The sequence below is a fragment of the Protomyctophum parallelum genome, assembly GCF_964188405.1.
Source record: "Protomyctophum parallelum genome assembly, chromosome: 15".
Taxonomy (NCBI): domain Eukaryota; kingdom Metazoa; phylum Chordata; class Actinopteri; order Myctophiformes; family Myctophidae; genus Protomyctophum; species Protomyctophum parallelum.
Window position 1 is genome coordinate 24924035 of NC_139710.1, and position 23579 is coordinate 24947613.

General features: G+C 41.7%; 1 protein-coding gene across 2 annotated transcripts; it reads right to left on the reverse strand.

Moving 5' to 3' along the window:
- Positions 1-8604: 8604 nt before the first annotated feature.
- On the reverse strand, positions 8605-22712 carry fam219ab (family with sequence similarity 219 member Ab; the record flags this gene model as incomplete). Of its 2 annotated transcripts, none has more annotated exons than XM_083783625.1 (6): positions 22555-22712; positions 20802-20901; positions 12981-13086; positions 12085-12165; positions 11491-11551; positions 8605-8760 (listed from the first exon to the last, which is right to left on the reverse strand). In XM_083783625.1, the coding sequence occupies exons 1-6, from the start codon at positions 22579-22581 to the stop codon at positions 8605-8607; spliced, it is 531 nt and encodes a 176-aa protein (XP_083639751.1). In that variant the 5' UTR covers positions 22582-22712. The 2 variants fall into 2 exon arrangements, with proteins under 2 accessions (XP_083639751.1, XP_083639750.1); XM_083783624.1 differs by having other exon boundaries at positions 8605-8763; positions 22486-22712.
- Positions 22713-23579: the final 867 nt, after the last annotated feature.

Below are 23579 nucleotides of genomic sequence, written 5' to 3' on the forward strand. Positions count from 1 at the left end.
TTTTCCACTGTCAACACTGTGACAAGAGTTTCAGTCAGTCAGGTAACCTGAAGAATCACCAGCATGTCCACACTGGAGAAAAACCTTTCCACTGTGAACATTGTGACAAGAGTTTCAGTCGCTCAGGTCACCTAAAGGAACACCAACATGTCCACACTGGAGAAAAGCTTTTCCACTGTGAACACTGTGACAAGAGTTTCAGTCGCTCAGGTCACCTAAAGGAACACCGGCGTGTCCACACTGGAGAAAAGCCTTTCCACTGTGAACACTGTGACGAGAGTTTCGGTCGATCCAATGAGCTGAAGACACACCACCAACGTGTCCACACTGGAGAAAAGCCTTTCCACTGTGAACACTGTGACAAGAGCTTTGGTCGATCAAATGAGCTGAAGACACACGAGCGTGTCCACACTGGAGAAAGACCTTTCCACTGTAAAAACTGTGACAAGAGTTTCAGTCAATCAAGTAATCTGAAGACACACCAGCGTATCCACGCTGGGGGAAAACAGTACTGATGTCCCCAGTGTAGCAAGGGTTTCAGGTTGGCAAGTCACCATACTGGAGAAAAACCTTTCCACAGTGTACATTGTGACGTCAGCCCTCAATAGAGCGCCGCAGTCCCGCCCCCTCGAGAGACCCAGAAAAGAAATCCCCGTTCATTTTCCTCATAGACTTTTCAGAAAGTATTTATTTAAAGACGTTTACGCCGCGGACAAAGCCAACTCTTGTCGTGACAAATCATGACGATAAACACAATGTTTTGGGCCAAACGAAGAATTAGAAAATAGAAAACAACACTTTTTTGTTGTTTTTCTTCTTTGTAATTATTTGTTTGGTCCAAAATATTGTGTTTGTTGTCATGATTTGTCACGACTCGAGTTGGCTTCGTACGATGCTTAAAAGGTCTTTACATAAATACTTTTTGAAATGTCTATGGGAAAAATGCATTTGGATTCATTTCCTGGGCCTGGCATCGTCATGAAAGGGGGCAGGACTGCGACACTCTAGACACCATGGGGTGTCCACATTAGAGTAAAACCTTACTGATGTAACCAATGTAAGAATAAGTTCACTAGGTTCTAAGAAGCACCAGAATGTTCACACTACACTGGGGGAAAAAAGGATAAACATTGTGACATGAGCTTCAGTCAGTTACTTATTTTGAAAAGACATCAGAGTATTGGGTAAAAACTTTACAATTTAAATAATTAAATGTCTGTTTGTACTTGTAGGTATGTATGGTTGTACTTGTAGGTAAAAGAAAGTACTTATGTAAATACTGCTCCTGCAACATTAGGACTCGTCCTTTGGAGATATTCCACAGGTCTTCTTTCTCATTCATTAAAATCCTTAATTAACACTTTTGCCGCCATTGATCTACAATTCTATGCCAATTAAGATAAGATCTTTATTTCTCACTGTATGAAACTTTCAACAGAGGGAAAAAAGGACAAGAAAAGAAAGAAACACTGATGGGGCATTCTTCATGGCATAAACTGTTCGTCATAGTCCAATCCAGTCAAGTCATCTCAATCCATTAATAAATGCACTATGATGCACCATTAAAATTAGTAAAATACACAAATAAAAAGATAAAATTGTGGGGACCACACAAATCATATTATGATTAAATAGAGAACAGAGTTCAAAGTTCATGTGCAAGTTAATCAATCAATAGGGGGGGGGGGGGGGGGACCATGGGGGATTATAATATATACTATTGTACCTGCCCATGGCCTATATTGCACTTGCCAGAGAGAACAAAGTAATATGCAAGTGTGTGTACTAGGGCTTTCATAAAAAAAAATCGATGCATCGATTTCATTAACACAAGTCGATTCAAATTAGGAGAAGTAAAAAAAGAAAATTAAAAAATATATATTTTATATATATGTCTGTTTTCACATCATATTTTTTGCTCTGTGTGCGTGTGTACAGAATTCAAACTGTAGGATTGGTTATTGTCACGGACAGAAGTTGATAATTCTTTATTTCTTTCCCTTTGCCTAGCGCACCGGAGCGCACTCGCCTATATTTTGCATTGCATTCAGAACGCGCCCTTAATTAATAACCTAACTGCAGCTGTGTGTGGCTCTCAGAGGTGTCCCACTAATTGACATGTCAACAAAGTCCACGATCACAACACCAGAAGGAGTTCAACAAACCACGTTCAACCCAGATTCGGCTCAAAAACAAGGGGTTAAATAAATTTCGCTCCTGTCACTAAAATGTGCAACGCCGTACTAACAGCCGTTAATAAATGTGAATCCCTAGCTTCCTTCAAAACCGCTCTCAAAGAGCACTTACGGGCGGCTGCAATTTGAAAACCCCCCCTCTTTTATGTAGGCTACTGTTCACGTTTATTCTAACTGTGTACCGGTATTGATGATCTTTATTAATTTCTTTCATAGATGTGTATGTCTTTAAATGTTTTTATCAATTGACCCTGATGTAAACAAGTATTAGTGCTTTTTCTCTGGTTTTATCCCCTTAGCAGTTTTTGTATTGGCCTGTACCTTCCTTGGACTGTACCCATTTTCGGGTTTTCACTACTTTAATTCTAATATTATTATTTTGATTCTTAAACAATAAAAACAAAGGAATGGTTTTGGACCATGGCGATATGCAACAGTATGGCATTGCTGGCAGAAACCTCTCATCTCCATATTTTAACTTTTTGTAAATAAAATGAATATACCTAACTACCGCGTCACAAAATAGTATCAAAAGTAGCAGATACATATCTGGATGTGCTACTTTCGCTATTTTTACTTGAAGTACTGTGGTCGGCAGGACCAAAGGTGGTATGTATACATGTATGGTATGCATCTCTAATTGGCTGTTGATGGTGACGTAATTAAGATATGTTTCAATGTTGGGTGGGTAAATGGTAACGTTATGTATGTATGTATGTATTTATACATGTATACATGTATCTATGTCGGTAAGAATGGTGGTCCCTTATTGGCTGTTGATGGTGATGTAACTAAGGTCACATTCTCACCTAATACTTCGGTAGACTCAATGCGTATGGGCGGAGAATTTTGGATTCTTGCATATTTAATTTGCTGCGGTTTGCCTTCACACTGTCATTCGCAGCAATTGGAAACGCAGCAGGGGGGACCTTTAGCCTACACAGTGAAATCTATGGTGATAAAATTACACTCATAACGTGCATGTGTCGTGCCATCTGGGACCCCCCCCCCTCTCTTTCTCTCTCTCTCTACGCACGCAGCCGCCACACACTGTGCTTTTGGGCATGGAGGCACAGCGCTGAGCGCACTGATATAACTCCCCAGTCCCCACACAGTGACAGCACTCCATGTTTATGGCACGCACAGACAGACAGACAGAATATTCTGTAGGCTATAATAGGCTACACTGCAGTGTTTTCTTAAGCAATTGATTAATGTACACGTCCTCATTTCGATCAGGGCTTCAGTCTCCTCATTCGACCACGTCTATCCACGGTAACGGGACATCTTTGCGCTGTGTAAAATATGCCTTCTCCGTCTCCAACTGTGTTCAGCTCCTCACCCGCCACATTGTTTGCTTAATTTCCTTTATTTACTGCGGATTGCATTCACACCTGCACCGAATCGTAATCAAGTGCGATTGGAAGCGAAGCGAAACCCCCGTTTTTGCTCGGAGTAAAATGCGGTTCTTTGATACGCATTAGGATTCGAATGAGCCTTCACACCTGCCAAACGAAGTGCACTTTCTGAAAATGCGCAGCAGGATTTGTTTTAATCGCAGCAAAGCTCTCGAGTGCAGTACTTTGATCCGACGGAGCATTGGTCCGAACGACAACCTACCTCAAACCCTCACCCTAACCCTAACCTCCCCCGGGGCAGACACCTAAACATAACCGCAACCCGTCGGATCATAGTATGCCTCCCAAAGCTCTCTGGTGTGAATGTGACCTCAGGTACGCTTCAAGGTTGGTATAAGGTTAGCCTCGGTACCAGGCTTTCATTTTTGTTGGTGCAAAAATTTAAAGCCTGGAGGAACGCATTGGCCGCTCTGGTCTAAAAGTGGGAGTCAACCCTTCCGGGTGGGCGTCGCTCCAAATGATGTGACGTAGCGCTGCACTAAGGGGGAGAGGAGGGGCCGGGGGTGACTGACAGATCGATGAGATCCAATCAGGGCGTGCGCAAATCTCAGCCGCGACCCGCCCCTCTAGACCAGAAACCTAACACGTTAGCTCAGGCTAGTATAAGGTCAATAACGGGTCTAAAGGATTTAGAACAGCAGTTGTAATAGACATCGGTTAGTAGCAGTGCTTGCGTGCTCTGCTTGCACACAAGTAGGCCTACTAGCTGTATCATGGACAGGCCACAGGAGGAGACGATAATGCTGTAATATGGACCAGTCTGAAAATAGAATGGCAGCTTTAAACAGTACAGTGAATCTCTAGACAATTGCAGTTTGCTCTGTCAGTTTTTGAGTTTATTTCTTGTCTTCATACACTGACTACACACAATAATGATAATAATAATAATAATGATAATAATAACTGTTAAATACTGGAATGAAAGTGTTTACTGTACAACCAAAATGAAATCAAACAAAACTAAAACGTAAAAAAAAAGAAAGAAAAGAAAGACAATGCATGCCTTCAAAGACAGCAAATCCTCTCTCAAATAACAAATAAACAAAGTAACCAGGATGGCAATAAATATATACACACCTCTTTTAAACATCTCTGTACTTAAGGCATACTCTAATTGCAAAAAAATAATTACTGATAAGTGTGTGTGTGTGTGTGTGAGAGAGAGAGAGAGAGAGAGAATGAAAGACAGAGAGAGAGAGAGAGGGTACGTTAAGTATAATAGTGCAACGTGTTAGAATTCTTTCTGACTTCCAATTTCTTAGTAGAAAACCAAAGGAAAACAACGCTTCAAATCTTATGACGGCATTGGACTGTGTGTGTGTGTGTGTGTGTGTGTGCGTGCGTGTGAGATGAGAGAAATGTATAAGTGTAAGAGAGACAGATCTATAGAGAAAGTGAGACAGGAACGACAGAAAAAGACAGAGAGATGGCGAGCAGAGAGCTGGTTCGTACTAAGCCGTCGTGTGTGTGTGTGTGTGTGTGTGTTCTCACATGTTGTCTTTGTGTGATGTGGTGCATGAGGTCCTGTAGAGGAGAGAGAGAGCGTGTGTGTCATAATGGGAGGTTCATGAGTTCCAGTGGAGCTCGCCTCTTACTATAATCATAACATGTCATGTAACCTATAGTTAGTATTCAGACATGCTCCATTTTGGCTCACAAGACCACAGTTTCGTTTTGGAAATACTCTACCTCCACTCCCCTACAATCATACCAAACATAAATAGTAATAATAAATAATAATAATAATAATACAACTTAAGACAAGCAGAATTAAGACTAGCACAACATCCAAATCAGCAGCAGTTATGATCATATTTCTAAAAGGGGGCCTATTATGCTCATTCATTTGCAGTGAAGATTATTAATACTTTACTTTGGTTCTCCCCGCTAGAATAGCTTAATTTGCCTGATTAATAGCGTTGTCATTCGTTTATTCATCATGGAACTTTGGCTGAACAATAAAGACAAGTATAATGGGTCCCCTTTCGTCTTTAGGGGCATCAAAGTCACTTTTGAGCATCAACTGACATTTTGTTGTGTATATGCGGGCTGTCCGACATGTTCTGTTCCACTAGTGGTTCTCAACCTGGGTACCCCCAGGGGTCCAGCAATATGAGTTAATAGCATCACCTAAAAGTTGCACTATGTAACTTTCCGAATTCCTCCTCTACCCCGGATTTGAACCCGGCTTCCTGTGCAAGTGCAGATTGTTTTACCATTGAGCTAATAGAGCCTGCCTGCTTGCTCAGGGGATGAATTGAATCTTGACCATCAGATCCCGTGTCTATAGGTGAGACATGACCTTTGACATTATCTAAATGTCTCAATAGAAGAGCAGGGAGACAATACAACCATCCCAATTGTATAAGTTACATAACATTGTATTCATTAAAAGGAGTCACATAGTGCGGCTTTAATCACATGTGCATTGTGCATTGACTACATTTTGATAAATAACTAATCTACAAGTGAACTTGTTTCTACAAGTTAACTTGTAGATATTAACAATCTAGGGGGAAAAGTGTGGGGTTCCCCATGGCACACAATATTTTCAGATTGGGGGGGGGGTGGTCCATGCAATATCAATTTGGAAAGTTTGAGAACCACTGTGTTACACCACATCGTCCAGGAGTAGGGCAATGGTGGGTGAGACCCCCACCCACCCAGACCCTCCCCCCCCCCCAAACCCCCCTACAACCAACACCTCCTCCCCATCCATGGGCCTTAAAACACAATTGCACTTCCTGCCATAGGAGGAAACCACATTACTGTAAACATCCCTCAAGTTTATTTTCATAATTATACCATAATTAGGGATGGGACAATAATCGCTAATTATCGTTCATCGTGATAACACACCACTCACAATAATCATATTGCAGAGATTTAAATGTATCTGGAAATTGTCCTCCGTCGCACACTAGGATGAATTAGCTTTTGTTGAGCTGGAAATTCAGTACCACTTAAACCCTCTGTATTTGATAAAATCAGATCTGTAAAGAGCACATTTGGTACGCTCATATTTCACTCTACACAAATCAATTAAAGGTATATTCAGTGATTTCACTCAAAAAACCTTAGGTTTCGTTTTTGGCTGTGGGACCCAGCCTTTCGTCCAATCAGGATAGAGAGTCAAAAACGAAACATAAGGTTTTTTGACCCCCAGGGGTTAACTGGGGACAGGGAGGAACTCCTTATATGGCCAGCACACTCTATAGTAGGGAGGATTATCACAACAAAACAAAAAAATAAGTGATATTTGAATTAAGTGAAATCACTGAATATACCTTTAACCAAAAACAATCTACAAGCTCACAAGCTTGTAAATCGTCTCTTTTTTGCCAAACGTTCTGACCAGAATAGTGATGCTGGGGATTCAAGTGGTTAACAAAAGGGGCATTTTAAGTTTTTTTTTTTTTTTAAAGATATTTTTTTGCGGCTTACGCCTTTATTGATTTTTTAAGGGATAGAAAGTAGGCTGACAGGAAACGGGAGAGAGATGGGGGGATGACATGCGGTAAAGGCCGTGTCGGGTCCGGGAGTCGAACCCGCGGCACACCACGACTGGATCACCAGTCCGGTGCCCAGACCGTTACGCTACGGCCTGGGCCAGCATTTTAAGTTTTAAGCATATTTTCATTATCGCGATAATATCGTTAATCGTCCCATCCCTAACCATAATACACTTTCTAGATTGACATGGAGTTTTGTTGATTATAAAGTAGTTAGTGTAAGTGATATCCTTTGGTTAAAACTAAAGGTTTTTAGTTAAAAGGTCAAAGCACTATATTCTGAGAGTAATCATTGCTATATTGTGTATCCTGTGTTCCGTTTTGTAAAGAGCTGGAGAGACATGACAACTCCTGTTACTGAACAAACCCTCCATCTACAGCAACACATACTGAATATATTATTATTATTAAACACTTAAATCAACCACAGAAAATGTCTACCTTTAAAGGTAGTTAGTGTAAGTGATATTTTTTGGTCTTTTCTTGTGTGAAAAGTGTAAAGCTCTATGCGAGCATTATAATTGTTGCTATAGTGTTTGTTTAATAGGGGGTCTGTCCCCTGTCTCTTCAGCTCTTTAATAAACAGTCAATCAGGCATTTAACTTGCTTAACCCATTCTGGGTTAAGCATTATGTTACACTTTAGCAGGCTGTTGAAAAATAGCAGATCTACAAGCTCATAGCGTGCCACGAGTGGCGCACTACGAGCTTGTAGGTCTGCTATTTTTGAAAAATCCTGAAAATGTGGCACAAATGTGGAATATAATTCTATTCTTTCAGAACGTTTTTAACTCAAATGTTTGCTTCTGGGGGAGTCCCTGGAACAACATATTTTCAGATGGGGGGTCGGCAGCCAAATACATATCTTTTTGGGGGTCCTTGACATGAAAATGTTTGAGAACGACTGACATAGAAACATAGGTTTTTCAGGAAAACTGTTTTAGAAGACATTTTTTTAAGAATCGTCCTCAGGTCTAAATGGGTTAAATGTTGTACTGTTCCACCTTTGTTTGCTGATTTGTGAGTGAGTGATCACTTTCACGAATTTCACTTGAATCCAGTATGAGTTGTATCTCCTGATCGTATAAAGTCAGTATATATGTCGTACATTTTCTGTTTACTCAAGAGCCGGAGAGAGCGTTGTTACTGAACAAACACTATAGCAATGATTACCGAATATAGAGATCATATAACACTTACTTTAACCAAAGAAATAATCACTTACCACACCTTTAATCTTCCTTGCCATCATTATTTATTATCGCCATCAAAGTAGTATGTAAGTAAATGCGTTAATTTGTTGTAATAATAATAATAATAATAATAATAATAATAATAATAATAATAATAATAATAATAATAATAATAATAATAATAATAATATTCTAACAATGCTTCTTTGTCGCTGCTGTTGGATAACAGCAGATGAGGATTGGAGGGAGGAGGGGTTAAATTGTGTGTTGAGGGGCTGGGGGCGGGGTTACTGTATTTGACAGGTAGTGGAGGCGGTTGCCTGGCAACACATGCAGGTAGGGTTGACGGACTTGGGTGGGATGAGGTCGAGGTCTTCGTCGTCGGGGATCTCATCCAATCGGTAGCCGTCCTTCAACAGCTGGATGTTCAGGTCCTGGTTGATTTGCTGCAGAGACCGACGGAGGGACAGATGGACAAGTTAAAGGGCTATTTCACTTTTTTTAAAGCATTTCTAGGGTCATTTTAACTCATTTAAGTGTTAAAAATGTTCGTTCTGAAAGAATATATATTTAAAGATTTACACCACATTTTCACGATAAAAAAGCAGATCTACAAGCTCATAGCGCGGCACTTGGTGCCACGCTATGATCTTGTAGATCTGCTATTTTAGCTAAAGTATAACCAAAAGGGGTTCCCGCCCAGATTGGTTTAATGTCTACTCTGGCTTTTGTGTGCACCCCAGACAGTTTTTGTTGTTTTTAAAATTCTGTGATTTAATATTAAGATATTTGATGTTCATTTTAAACTAACACCGCTCCTTATGTGTGCCTGAAGACACACGTCTCTGCTTCTGTCCTCATAATGTGTGAGGGGGGCCATATTTTTTTTTATGTATGGAATTTATTTTCAAAGATGTTTGCAAATGTCATCCTATGACACACTGGGGGACCCTGTGGAACCCCTTCAAGCACCCATGGTCCCTACATTGAGAACCAGTGTGCTAGGCAACTGAGAAACCAATCAGACATAATTAGCTAATTAAGCAGTGGTAACCCACATGAATACATAATTAATTAAAGCAGCATAATGAGATAATGGTAATCTAGTTATTAGTCGGTGTTTTCGATAGTCAAATTTAGATTCCAGCACTGACGTGATTATGCATGATAATAATATGTCTGGGTGATAATTGAATTATATTGAAATACTCAACACTGTAATGTATATTGTCGCGGGCAAGGCGGCAACACGCTATTGCGTTATTTGGTTTGGTTTTGGGTAACCTCGCGTCACCAGACTTTCCACCTCGGAGGAAAGCCTGGTCTGTGTTCCTAAATCGCCTGTGTGATCTAGACCGGATGATGAAAATAAATACAAATAAAAACCCCTGCATCGCTTTGTTTGTTTGTTGTTGTTTGTTTTTAGTCTCGCCAGTCGCTACGAGTTGGAATAAAATATGGATATACCAAACAAACTATTCCATGAAGTACTTGAAGAAACTAGTCGGATTCATATGCGACCTCAAGGCTTTTATTGGTTAGGCCCTAAAATTATGATGCCCTTGATCGCTGGGAATTATTTTTCGGTAATTCTGATTACGGTGTGTGGTTTCCGGCCTGATGACTACAACATGATGTAACTTATCATCCGCTCCCGCTCCCATCATAAACCCAAAAATGGTAGGTTTTGGGTTTCGTTAAAAAGTTAAATCTCTATATTCCATCATTTTTCAAAATCATTGCTATATAGAGCATGTCCTTCAACAGGGGGTGCGGGGCCCCTAGGGTTCCTCAGAGTTACTACAGGGGGGAACACAATGGAAACAAGCAAGGCTTTTTTGTGTCAAAGTCCATTTGGCGTTAAAAAAAAAAATTATGTAATATTTTCTTAAACTGCCTGTCGCGGGGCAACCCGTGCCCTATATACAAAGACACATTGCTTTCTATAACATGCAAGGACTATTTTAAAATTGTGTGTTGGAATTTAAATGATCACTGATTGCCAATTGTCTCTCCTGCACTGATGGTGGCATTTCCCTTGAGTAGGAAGGGGCCAAGTGCTATGCAGGAGAGGGGTTGTTTCTTATGCTTTGTCATTGAGTTTACAGGCTGATTTATACTTGTTTAATTGTAACGCATTATTGAGAATGTTTAGGTTACTTTTATTCAAGGTGTTATTTATGGCAGTATTTATTTTAAAGTATTTATTGAGAAGAAATGTTGCTAATTGATTCTGTGTCCTGTGGTAGGATCCACTCCTATTTAAGGGAGGCTGCAGGGACAGGCTAGTTAGTTGGATGTGGGCTTTGACACATAACATCCCTGAGGGAGAGCTACAGGGCCTTGTGGGATCAACGTACAGCCTGAAGAGAGCTCTCATCCTGTTTGGGTTTTGTTAAGGAGTGTTGCCCAAGTATTTATTCATCTTTTTGTCCTTTCTTTATTTTTGTTAATACAGTGTGCTATTGAGAATTATTGCACTGAACTATTGTCTGGACTTAAAAGCCCTTAACTACAATTTCTGACTGTTCTTGGAGCCTTGGCCGTTCGGGCAACTTTACACCGCCAATAAAGTATTATATCTAATCAGTACGTTCTGTGGAGAACATTAGCCAGAAAATAGCCGATCTACAAGCACACAACGCCCCGCACTGCGAGTCGTTGTGAGCTTGTAAATCACCTATTTTTGGCGAGAGGTTTGGAGAAGTAAGTAAGGTAAGTAAGTAAGGTTGATGGCAATGAGACACAGAGTGAGTAGACATTACACAAATGGTTGTATCTTATTATTTTAGAGAAGGATGAGGCTGGCAGCACACTGCATCAGGCACCCGGAACTAGTGGCAAGCAAACTGACACTATGGGAGCCAACCCAGGGAAAAGCCAGAAAAGGCTAGAGGCACACCACCTACGTAGATGTACTGCAGCGCGACAACTTAGCTAACAACACTGTAGAGCTCAAAACCCTCAGAGTGTGGAGGGCGGAGATCCAGTAGTCCCGAGTTGGTGTTGGCTAGACCGCACTCTTGCATCGCATCGGCAGCATCTGATAATGAGCATTAGGGGAGGACCTGTTTCATGTGGAAGATGAGGTCAAAAATGGGCGTGACGTGCTCCTTCGAGTGCCGTTTACCCAGAATGCACAGCTACTGTACCTGTTCCCTCACACATCTCACCTCGGCTGAGGAGTATCCTGACGACGAGTATCTGGACGAAGTCATGTCAAAGTCGTCATCACTGGAAGACACACACACACACACACACACACACACACACACACACACACACACACACACACACACACACACACACACACACACACAATGCCACTTCACTTGAATGAATGTATGCATGTATGGATGGAACTATTTGGTGATAAATGGAAAGAGCAAATCAGCCCTTCATATAACCTTTTTTTATCACACGATTTTGTAACCCATTCTCACCCAGTGTCAATTATCTAATGTAATCCTGGGCGCTACACTTCCTCTGCCAACCTGGGGAGGCAGCGGACTGACCTCATGCTTCCTTCTATGCATGAGGAGTCCAAGCTGTGGCGACAGCACTACCGACTGTGCCACCGTGACCCCTTCATATAACATAACAGACACAATATCACAGTATATTGTGTGTGTGTGTGTGTGTGTGTGTGTGTGTGTGTGTGTGTGTGTGTGTGTGTGTGTGTGTGTGTGTGTGTGTGTGTGTGCGCGTGCGCGTGTGCGTGTGCGTGTGTGTAATGTGTGTGTGTGCGTGTGTGTGTGCGTGTTTACCTGTCTGTGTCTAGGGCCACTAGGGGCTTCTCATCTGGACTCTGGTCTAAGGAGGAATAGCCTTTGTTGGGCACGACAAGGCTGGTGGAGAGAGAGAGAGAGAGAGAGAGAGAGAGAGAGAGAGAGAGAGAGAGAGAGAGAGAGAGAGAGAGAGCGCATACATAACATACAACAGAGCGAGAGCGAGAACACAACATACATACAGTTGTCAAATACTACAGGACCGAGGCAAATATTTAGAAAGCTACAAGCTCACAATGCCTCGCTATTTTCACAATATTTAATTGTGTAACCGAGTCAAACTAAATGTAGTAGGCACCTTGGCTGGGAATCCAGCATGACAGTGTGTCGCGGGTTCGAGTCCTGATCCTGACGAACTTTGCTGTGTGTCTTCTCCCCCATCTCTCTCCCTGTTTCCTGTCAAGCTACTGTATATCTATCAATAAAGGCAAAAAAGCCCCCAAAAATATCTTAAAAGATCTGCTATTTTTTAACGTTTTTTTATTTTTTAAATAAAAAACACACCTGCTTTTTTATTTATTATTGTAACGCCCAAAACACCCATGACTAATTCAGGGCCCTTAGCGCCAGGTGTTAACATATTGCGGCCACAATAATGTGTCTGGTAGATAGCTAATCTATAGCTCATTAATATGACCCCTTAGCTATTATTTCGGCTATCTACAAATAGCCAAAATAGCCTATCTACAAGCTCACAAGCTTGTATTAAAGCATTTTCTTTTTGTTTTCTGAAAAATCTTCGTCCTGGCTCAAAATCGTTTGAAATGAGGGCGTGTGGCAAAAGGCTCATCAATGTGTGTGTGTGTGTGTGTGTGTGTGTGTGGGGGGGGGGGGTGTCCTTGACATGGAGATGTTTGAGGGCAGCATGTAGTTACCGTGTTCTGGCCATGACGTTGTTTTTCTTGGGTTGTTGGTTCACAGGACTGCCCACCGCGTTGGTGTTCTTCAATGAGCCTTTTCTGGCCATCTCTCTCTGTTTCTCTGCACACACGTGTGCACACACACACGTGCACACACACACACACACACACACGCGTGTGCACACACACACACACACACACACACACACACACACACACACACACACACACACACACACACACACACACGCAGGGAGCATGTTTAGCTATTTAGAATGTAGCAATTGATTTAGTTTTAGTCATAGTCATTTTGAAAACTAAAATTAAAATCCTTTTAGTTTTAGTCATAATTTAGTCATCTGAAATATTTTAGTTTCGGTCTAGTTTTAGTTGAATATATATTACATTTTAGTCGATTATCACATGATTAGATCCGCAATTACCTCTACTGACTCTACTCTACTAATTTAGTTTTAGAGTTTTAGTCGTCAAAGTTAACACTGGATGAAGAGTGAACAATGTCCAACACAGTCACAGAAGACAGTAGTTATTTCAATAGTAGTAGTTTGTTTTTAGGACAATTACGGGGATTTCTTCGAATTTGCGCAATAAATTGTTATATATACGATTTTGCAACCCTTTTTTTCACCCAGTGTTCAATTATCTAATGGTGCTACACTTCCACTGCCATCCTGGGGTGAGGGGGCACAGCGGACTGACCTCATGCTTCCTTCTACGCATGAGGAGTCCAAGCTTCTTTTCACATGACAGGGGAGCGTTTCCCCGGCCAGACGTAGCGCGTGGAAGAAACACGTTATTCCGACCAGTTACTATGTTTTTTAATTTGAATCCTGAAAATAGTTTTGGACCTGACAGACCTTCGTCACCGCTAAGCTAAACTCCTTATCCCTAAACTACTTTGCCTTTTTTTTACTATTTTGAAAAACATTTTTGAATAGTTCAACTTGTTCAGCTTGTAGACTGGCCATTTTAACTATTCAAAAATGTTATGCAAAATAGTAAAAAAAAAAGGCAAAGAAGTTTAGGGATAAGGGGTTTAGCGGTGACACAAATGGAGCCCAATATCTGCACTGTACTGGAGAGATGAATGCAAATGATACTGAAGATTAGGCTAACTTTGTTGGTGGCTTTTCTACTAAAGTGGAAATACAACCACAAGGGGAAAGATCAAAATGTTACAAAGGTATACTACATTACTAGCATCAGTACCAAAACGAAATGTACTCATTGTACAGAATTCTTCCAAAATGTGTTCAGAAATAGCAGATCTACAAGATGGCTATTTTCGAATAGCCAAAGTAAAAAATAGGGATTGGTTAATGTTAATTTTGTAATCATTTAAATCTACAAAGTAACTAAATAACCAAACAATTGTAGTAGAGTAAAAAGGTACATATTTGCCATATTTGCCTCTGAGATATAGCATAAATGCATAGAACAATATAAAATACTAAAACAACCTTGAAATTGTACCTAAACTTGCAGTACTACAGTAACAGTATTTGTACAGTATAAGTTACTTTTCAAAACTGCTAACCAGGACAGTGACATTTAGTCTTTTCCATGAGAGGAAGTAGTGTACATGATATCGTAAGGAAGTGGGCTCATCTGGCAAATGGAATTATGTTTAATCTGATTTGACAATAAGGGAGCATCAATCCACTGTGTGTCTCTGGGTAGAAAACCATGGGGGGAACAAAAAGCCAGCTTTGAAATAATCAAATAATTGAGAAGCTGACTCTCTCATCGACAGAGACTTACAGAGGCAATATTTCAGTGTGTGTGTGTGTGTGTGTGTGTGTGTGCGTGCGCGCACTGTTATATCAGTGGTTCTCAACCTATTTCACGTTAAGGACGTATTTGGCCACGGACACCCATCTCAAAATATTTTGTTCCAGGAACCCACAGAAGCAAATATTTTAGTTAAAGGATTAGAACACTTCTCCTATGTGTGTAATATGTGGTTTTAGATATTTAAAATGTTGACACTGAGCTCATTTCCTTCCTGGACTACAATTCCCATAATGCTTTGGTGCACTGCTCCTCCTTGTGGATAGGAAGTAAGTGAGCCCAGTGTCTTTGACATCAGAGACACTGGGCTCACTGCTAAAATCTAAAATATCTAAAACCACATATTTTCACACATAAAGACCCCCAGGAAAGTGTTCAAGTGTTCAAATCTTCTAAACGTCATTAACATATATTGTTTTGCAAAAAGGGTGAAGTTTCCCTTTAAAAAGGTTTGCTTTAAAAAGATACATTATATTTTATTATTATTATATATACACAGACTCATAAGGGTCCATTTGGTTCCATTTGTACACTCTCTCTGAGTTACAGACCCATAAGGGTCCATTTGGTTCCAAACTATCATTTAGCTGGGGACCCCCTGGAACTCAATCAAGGACCCCTGCATGCTGCTTTGGGAACCACTGCTCTACGCCAAATCACTTTGTCAAAAATAGCCGGATAACAAGCTCACGAGACTTGTGAGCTTTGTAGATCTGATATTTTTTGCCGAATGTTTCGGTAGGGTTCATGTGGTTAATAAAGGGTTTGAATTAGAAAAGGTGCCACTGTAAAGGAACAAAACATCAACCTCCTGCTACAGTATGTCTGTCGCTGTCCATGGTGCTGAACATGGTTCTTGGAGGACGACATCCTGATCTTGTCTGACATGATACGTTCAAATCCTCCAGGGCTGTCACGATTATGACATTTTACCTGACGATTAATATTCGCTCAAATAAGTGTGATTAACGATTATATTTTGTTTCTGTCATTGAACATTTGAAAATGTATGAAGCATTTTCAACATGGAAACGATTATGACAATTATGCAAAATAATTGACATTATCTCAAAAACGTTGTGACTGACAGGCTTATAGCTATGGACCCAAACAATGCCGGACATAGAGGTCCAAAGACTGCTGCCAAAACATTACCAGAACATTCAATATACATTTTAACAGCAGCATCGTTCTGATTATGTGTATGCATGTACTTGTAGGAGTCAGGTTATCTTGAAATTAACCACCAACGTCCTATACCACCGTATGATGAAGAGTGAAAATGGCAAGATCACAATGTGTGGTGTGCGATACGAAATACATAAGGATGTCAGGTTTAAAGTGTTTTAAGAGAAAATATTCATGAAAATATAAAGGCACAATAGTAATACTAAATTCTAGGACAGTCTCTACAGGGTAACAGAACTACTCGCCCCGTTTCTGTTTTCCTCCCAGAATTTTCCCTAGTGAGGGGTGGGAGAGGCTGGACAGCAGACGGCTGGACTTTGAATTTCTCTAACTATAAACTTTCATGACAGAAGTACAAATATAATTTATGAAAAGCTACTACAGTGAAGTCTGTTCACAGAAGTTGTTGTAGGATATGTGGGGATTATCTGACGAGGTACCATTTGAGGAGGCAAAACCTTACATATACTAAATAATACTAAATTGTTTATAGGTTCAATATAAGTCAAATAATATAGCCTTTCCACAGGAGTATCTTTTTATATTTTTCCAAAAAGAATACAAACAGCCAATATCATATTACAAAGTTATCCCCCTCACTGGGGAAAATTCCGGGAGGAAAAACGGGCAAGCACCGGGGCAAGTAGTCCAGTATTCCTCTACAGCAGGGATATTCAATTGGCGGCCCCTTGTGGCCCCTGGAAGAATTTTGGGAAAAAAAAGAAAAACCTTTTTTTTTTTTTTTTTTTTTGAGAATAATAAGAGGGATAATAAAAGTTACAGGTATGGTGTGTGCGATATTAATTGTTTGATTACCATAATGACGGTAATCATTAAAGGACCACTTTTCAACCTATCTTCATATAATAGGTCCTCACTTATAATCATGATAAAATGACACTTTTTTTCTACTCGGTCTGTGTCACATAGGAGGGCTGTGGGCAGTTCAGAAACCCACCCAACAGTGACATCAATGGAGAATCCAAGCTAATAGAAACTGCAGGCTTTCTAGTCCTGAAAAGTTGCAATGCGAAAATGGAAGCCATCATTCTCACAATAATAAACCCTGTTAGGGTCCATTTGGTTCCATTTGTACACTCTCAGAGTTACAGACCCATAAGGGTCCATTTGGTTCCAAACCATCATTTCCCTGGGGACCCCCTGGAACTGCCTCCAGGACCCTGGGGGTCCCCGGACCCCACTTTGGGAATCACTGCTCTATGTAATCTAATCTTTATAGTCTGATAAACTATTCTCACGTAAATAAATCTTGTTTAAAAAACAATCTGCCTAACGATGATGTCACTGGTGGTCGTGGACGGGTTTCTGAACTGCCCACAGCAGAGTGAGTGTGTGTGTGTGTGTGTGTGTGTGTGTGTGTGTTTGTGTGTGTGTGTGTGTGTGTGTGTGTGTGTGTGTGTGTGTGTGTGTGTGTGTGTGTGTGTCCGTCCAGTCGTTAATGTCAAAGCAATGCTGTTTATGCACTGTCAAATAGGTCTAGGCCTACATCTATTCTAAGGTGGCATATACCTGTATAGACATATTATCCTGCTCATTACTGTGCGGAAATATACATAAATCTTCGTGTTTGAGCACAAAAAGCATTTTGAGAACCCACAAATTTCCGCGCTTCACGCGCACACTGTGCGGCCCCCCACACACAATAATTCTACAGTTGTGGCCCCCGGCCTAATCTAATTGAATACCCCCGCTCTACAGTCTCTATAAACGGCATAATTAAATAGCAAATGTGCCGTCCGTTTAGGCGGCAACGGCATTATCGGGGGTTGAATACACAAAAAAGTGAAACCCCCTTCCAGAGCGGAAATCTCTTAAACGCTCCTCCATGTAAACATACAATATGGGGGAAACCGCAAAACGTGTGACGTGTGAGCGTTTATCGGATTTTTTGCTGCGTTTCTCCATATGTTTTCCGAAAAACGCGTCCAGTGTGCAACCACCTTTAATCTGGGAAGCTCTGAATCTGTTTTAAGAGACTGCATCGGTATAAACAAACAGCTGTGATAGGAAGTAGATGGAGCCAGTTGCACCACCTCACACTAAGGCCGAAGGCATGTGGGGAGAGTATGTTTTGCACTCCGTCCGTCCGTGTGTCCGTCCGTCCGTCCGTGTGTGTGTCCGTCCGTCCGTGTGTCCGTGAGCAGCTAATCTCGGCCACCGTTAACCCGGTCGATGCCAAATTTTGCACACACACTCCCTGGATGCCAACGATGAACCTCTGCCAAACTTTCCAGAACGGCCTGTTATAGCGCCACCAGGAGGCCGCTTTGTGCAAAACAAGTTTTTGCACAGTACACCTACAGATTTTGTCCAAACATCACGCAAATTGGTACACAGTCTCTCTAGAGCCATTCAACGAAACCGGTCTTTCAGATTTCTCACACTCCATCCTGATTGGTTAACATTGGCTTCCAAAGTTCACAGGAGTGCTCAGTTTCAAACAAAATGCTGCAAATCATGAACACATCGCGTGATTTCCGTGCAAATGTGCACCCACATTCCCACTAGGCCGAGGACGAAATGCCACATGAACAATTTCAACTCAGCCTCAAGGTGGCGCTATAACTGGCCAAAAAGTGTTTTTACCTCTAACTGCACGGATCTGTGGATAACTTTGTATGCCAACTCCCTAGAGGCCAAGGAAAAACCTTTGCCTGGAATTTTTCACATCTGCTCTTTATAGCGCCACCAGGAGGCCGACATATGTAAAACACATTTTCTATTATTACTCCTTCAGATTTTATCCAAATTTCACGCAAATCGGTACACATGATCTCCATAGTCATGTGATCAAGACAGTTTTTTTTTATTTCTCATATTCCATCCTGATTGGCCACGATTGGCTCCTACACTTTTCAGGAGTAGCCCGCTTTGTACAAATCGCCACAACTCCTCAACGCAGCGTCCGATTGCGATGAAACTGTGCACGCATATTCCCACTAGGCTGAGGAAGAAATGCCACTTGACAGTTTTCAACAGCCTGATGGTGGCGCTACAACAAGCCAAGTCGCGTCATGCACTCGCACACACACACACACACACACACACAACCGGTCGATGCCACATTTTGCACACACACTCCCTGGATGCCAACGATGAACCTCTGCCCCAAACTTTCCAGAACGGCCTGTTATAGCGCCACCAGGAGGCCACAACCTGACCTTTAAGTCAAGACTTGCATTACTTAAGCTATAACTAGGCTAGGTTTTAGTGTGAGGTGGTGCAACTGGCTCCAGATTCTATACGCATGTGTGAATGGTCTATCTGTCACACCGTCACACCATCACCTAGCCAGATGGCATGCACGCTACAGTGTTTTCCATTGCTGTTGCATCCAGGGGTTAAAGCAAATAATTAAAACAAGACAGAAAATGATTTTCAGACCATAAAATCATGTAAAATCACGTTTCCCTTAAGTTCTGACCACCTTATGATTGCAGTTTGCACATACGATGGGTTCAGGTGCATCCTCGCTTGTTGTTGAAGAACCCGGTAGCACTGCCAGGTGCTCTGCCCTGACGACCGACGCCTGTTCTTTCACTACCAATGCCTCAATGATTATCGCTCGACTGCCTTGAAAATGCGGGAGGTGAATTGCGTGTGGCGGTCCAATCATGCGATAATCATGGAGGTGTTTAGTGAAACTTAAAGGAGGGTCGGACGCGACAGTGCCTTTGACAGCACAGTCCAGAAAAGATTAGATGAAACAGAAACACCACCCCAAAGTGTTTCCATTGGCACGCCTGTATGGGTAACTTTTCTGAGAGACAAATAAATCCTCTCAAATCTCTAATTGACAAACACAGCAGCGTGTTCCGCAGCGCTGTCTAATTTAATGCAAGAGAACCGAACATAAGCACATTTATTGTCAATTACGGCTGCCTTCCATGTCAACAAAATAATTCCATTCCATCCTACAGTATGTACCTGTTGCGTGGTGTAATCAACTTTCGATTTAGAACTCCAGTGACTTCCAATATTCCTGTAATTTCATCTTTTGGACGCTGCCATGATCCATATGGAGAAACTTCCATAACTTCAGTGGTAAATGAAATGCTACTTTTAAGTCAGAATAGCAGGGCGAAATCGAATCGAGCACAACAGACTTATAGTTGCGCACTGGTGTTGCGTGCAGTATGTAGCATACAAGCTCACAGCGCGTAGCATTCGTGACACGCTGTGAGCTTGCAGATCTGCTATTTACTGTCTGCGCAGCAGTGCGCACAACACCGGCACGCCAACACTTCGGTGTCGCCGTATCGGGTTACATTCAGTAGCGCGTGGTGCATTCTGAGCAGCTGATCGATGTAAATATTATTTGAGTGCGAATGGAAGCTTGGTAGTTTGGACTTTGGAGAGATCTCTTGACTAGTAGCAAGTACTGTATATGCTGCGTTTTGATGACTTAATGTCATTCACACTGTGGCCAATGGCTACATACACCCCCCTTATTAAAATGTTTTGCAGATCCGCACTGATCTCATAAATGGCCCATATGAAGTCTTCAAGACGGAAATCCGCCACCAGGACAGAGAACTTTAAGCCCTGTGCGTCTCTGTGGAAATGCAGAATAAAAGTGAGGACGTATATTTTGGAGGTGCATACTTATAGTTTAGAGTCATTGGTTAGGTTTAGGTGTGCTGCCCCGTGGGAGGTTAGGTTTAGGGTGAGGGTTTGAGTTGTTGATGTAGGACTAATGACTAGTCTAAACCAAAAACTGTCTAAACTAAGTACTGGGGTTCATTTAAAAACATTTGATAACCACTGCTGCAGGAGGCCACAGTGCATTCATAAACAGCGATCATTCTCACGTACCTATCTTCATCTGCAGGGGCGAGGGCTTATAGTTCATCGTGACGGGCTCTCCCTCCCGGGGGTCCGACTCTGCCTCTGAGGCTGTGGACGAAGCTGGGTCCTGGAAACGTGCACGCATGGACGGACGGACGGACAGACAGACAGAGAGGTAGTATTAATGTTATTGTCACATTACAGGTCTACATGTGTAAAGAAGCGTGGGCATGGTCGAATAATTGAAATAATTATTAATAGTAGTAGAATAAATATGGATTTTGGTCAGTCATGCACATCCCTACTACTAGTATCAATGCATCAGGTTCACATAATGTAATCCACATGGTAGATATAGATACACAAGGAAACGTAAAGTGCAAGACCGGCCTGGAGTCAGGCCTTGTACGGACAGGCTATTGTATGAAGTATTATGAAGTGATGGGAAATCTGAACAGATAATGGGCTTTATTATAGTCAAACAATCCCAAAACGACTATATAGTTATAGGCTACGAAATCTGCACAAAACTTTGCTCTGTAGCACATAAACCCAGCTGTTGGTAGTCCTTATCATGATGACCCTGGTGCCCTGGTGTGTTTAGTTTGACTCCGATCCAGAGATAATATAATATCACACTGCAAGCTCGGCTCTTGTTTTGCCTTACATAATATTTGACAATTTGGCCAATTTGGTATTAAAAGGGTCATAAAAGTCATTGTCACTTTAGAAATGTTTATACCCTGTATACACTCCATCCACATCTCCATCCACTAAGGTCTTCACTTCAGCCAATGGGGAGCCTGCAGAACTAAGGCAAGGATGACCCTGCGGGCGATGTGACAATTATTTAAAGCCTTTGCCTCTATTATGATTCATTGAACGATGATTTAAATAATCACAATGCGTCACAAATAATTGCTTGCAGATCGGCTAATTAAGTGGTTAACAGACTAATCCATTTTGTCAATTATAAAACATTACATGTCTTTGACATGAAAAATCTTGAGGACTCAACTCACTGATAGCATTGAGACTATATGGCAGTGGTTCTCAAAGTGGGGTCCGGGCCCCGGGGACGCCCAGGGCCAGGGGTCTTTGAGCGAAATTAGTTAATATCAGTCTCAATCATTCATTTTAACCACAAAGCCCTATTTTATAATATGGCTATCCAAACAGAGCAGATGAGGGTCCACGGCCAAATACATCTCAATTTGGGGGTCCTTGACACGAAAAAGTTTGAGCGGCCCTGGACTATAATAATATGCGGGGATGCAGCTTCCGCTAGTGAGACATCACATGAGGAGGAGGAGGACGCTCGCTTGTTTTCACCTAGACATGACGGATGATGCTGGGCTTCACTACGCAGATTCCAACCATCCCACAAAAAATACAAATCAAACAGCCTATAGCCAGCTACCTTACGTTCATACCTTTAATAATGATTATTATTATGAAAAGGCACATTTGTTCTGGTTTATGGTGTGTCTCGCTGGGGTTTAATAATCATAATAATAATAAGATGTATTAGCCTATCTATAGACGCATGGCCAGTGTAGAATCATCAAATAGCTTTAGGCCTCGTTCAAACAATCACAATTATATTTGTATCGTGTTTTTGGGGGTGCAACAACAGGGTCGTTTTCATAACTATAAAGGCCCAGCACTGATTCATCATCTCTAAAATTAAATATGAAACAATAATACATACGAGCGGCTGCATCTCCGACTGATCAGCCTGCATCTCATTCTCCTCCGCCTCCTGAACGGCGCTTGGGACTTGGAATCTGTCTATTTCTTCCATCATTTTGGCGACGCTGGCCTCTAATAATCGCCCTCGCCTCCTCTATAAATACAGAATGTTGACCTGGGCTGCGCCGTGCGTTGTGAATGGTGGCTGAATTTCGTCCTCAGATTTGTAAGGATCCCAGCGGTTCTACGCTTGTCAGCCTCATCTCATCCCAGCTGCCAGGCTCACCCAAGTATGTCGATGATGTTGACCAGTATGACGACTGTGGTGGTGAGACTCCAGTCCTTAAACACCCACTTCCGAGGTTATATTATGGGGTGGCGTAATTCTATAGGGTAACAATTCCGGTGTAGCAGCCTAGCCGGCGACACAGTAACGGTATCGCCATCTACGCTGACACACCGAAGTTATTACCCCATCTAACTCTGTCTCTGCCACTCTAGGTGAGCAGACTGGGCACTGTAGAGACATCACCTCGATGTAAAATTGGTTATTTTGACCAAAAGGTTAAAACATTTAGTAGGAAATGGTCTTATAAGTAAATGTAAACAGTAGGCTATAGGCCTACATGTTAACATGCACGGTACAACATTATCAGACAAAAATGTATCTTCAACTTCTTGTCTATAAATAATTAATAATAATAATAATAACTAGAAAAAGTGCCCTTCCGGGCACAGGTCTCCACCAGGTTATCCACAGATCTGTGCAGTTAGAGGTAAAAACACTTTTCGGCCAGTTATAGCGCCACCTTGAGGCTGAGTTGAAATTGTTCATGTGGCATTTCGTCCTCGGCCTAGTGGGAATGTGGGTGCACAATTTCAGGGAAATCACGCGATGTGTTCATGATTTGCAGCATTTTGTTTGAAACTGAGCACTCCTGTGAACTTTGGAAGCCAATCTTAACCAATCAGGATGGAGTCTGATAAATCTGAAAGACCCGTTTGGTTGAATGGCTCTAGAGAGACTGTGTACCAATTTGCGTGATGTTTGGACAAAATCTGTAGGTGTACTGTGCAAAAACTTGTTTTGCACAAAGCGGCCTCCTGGTGGCG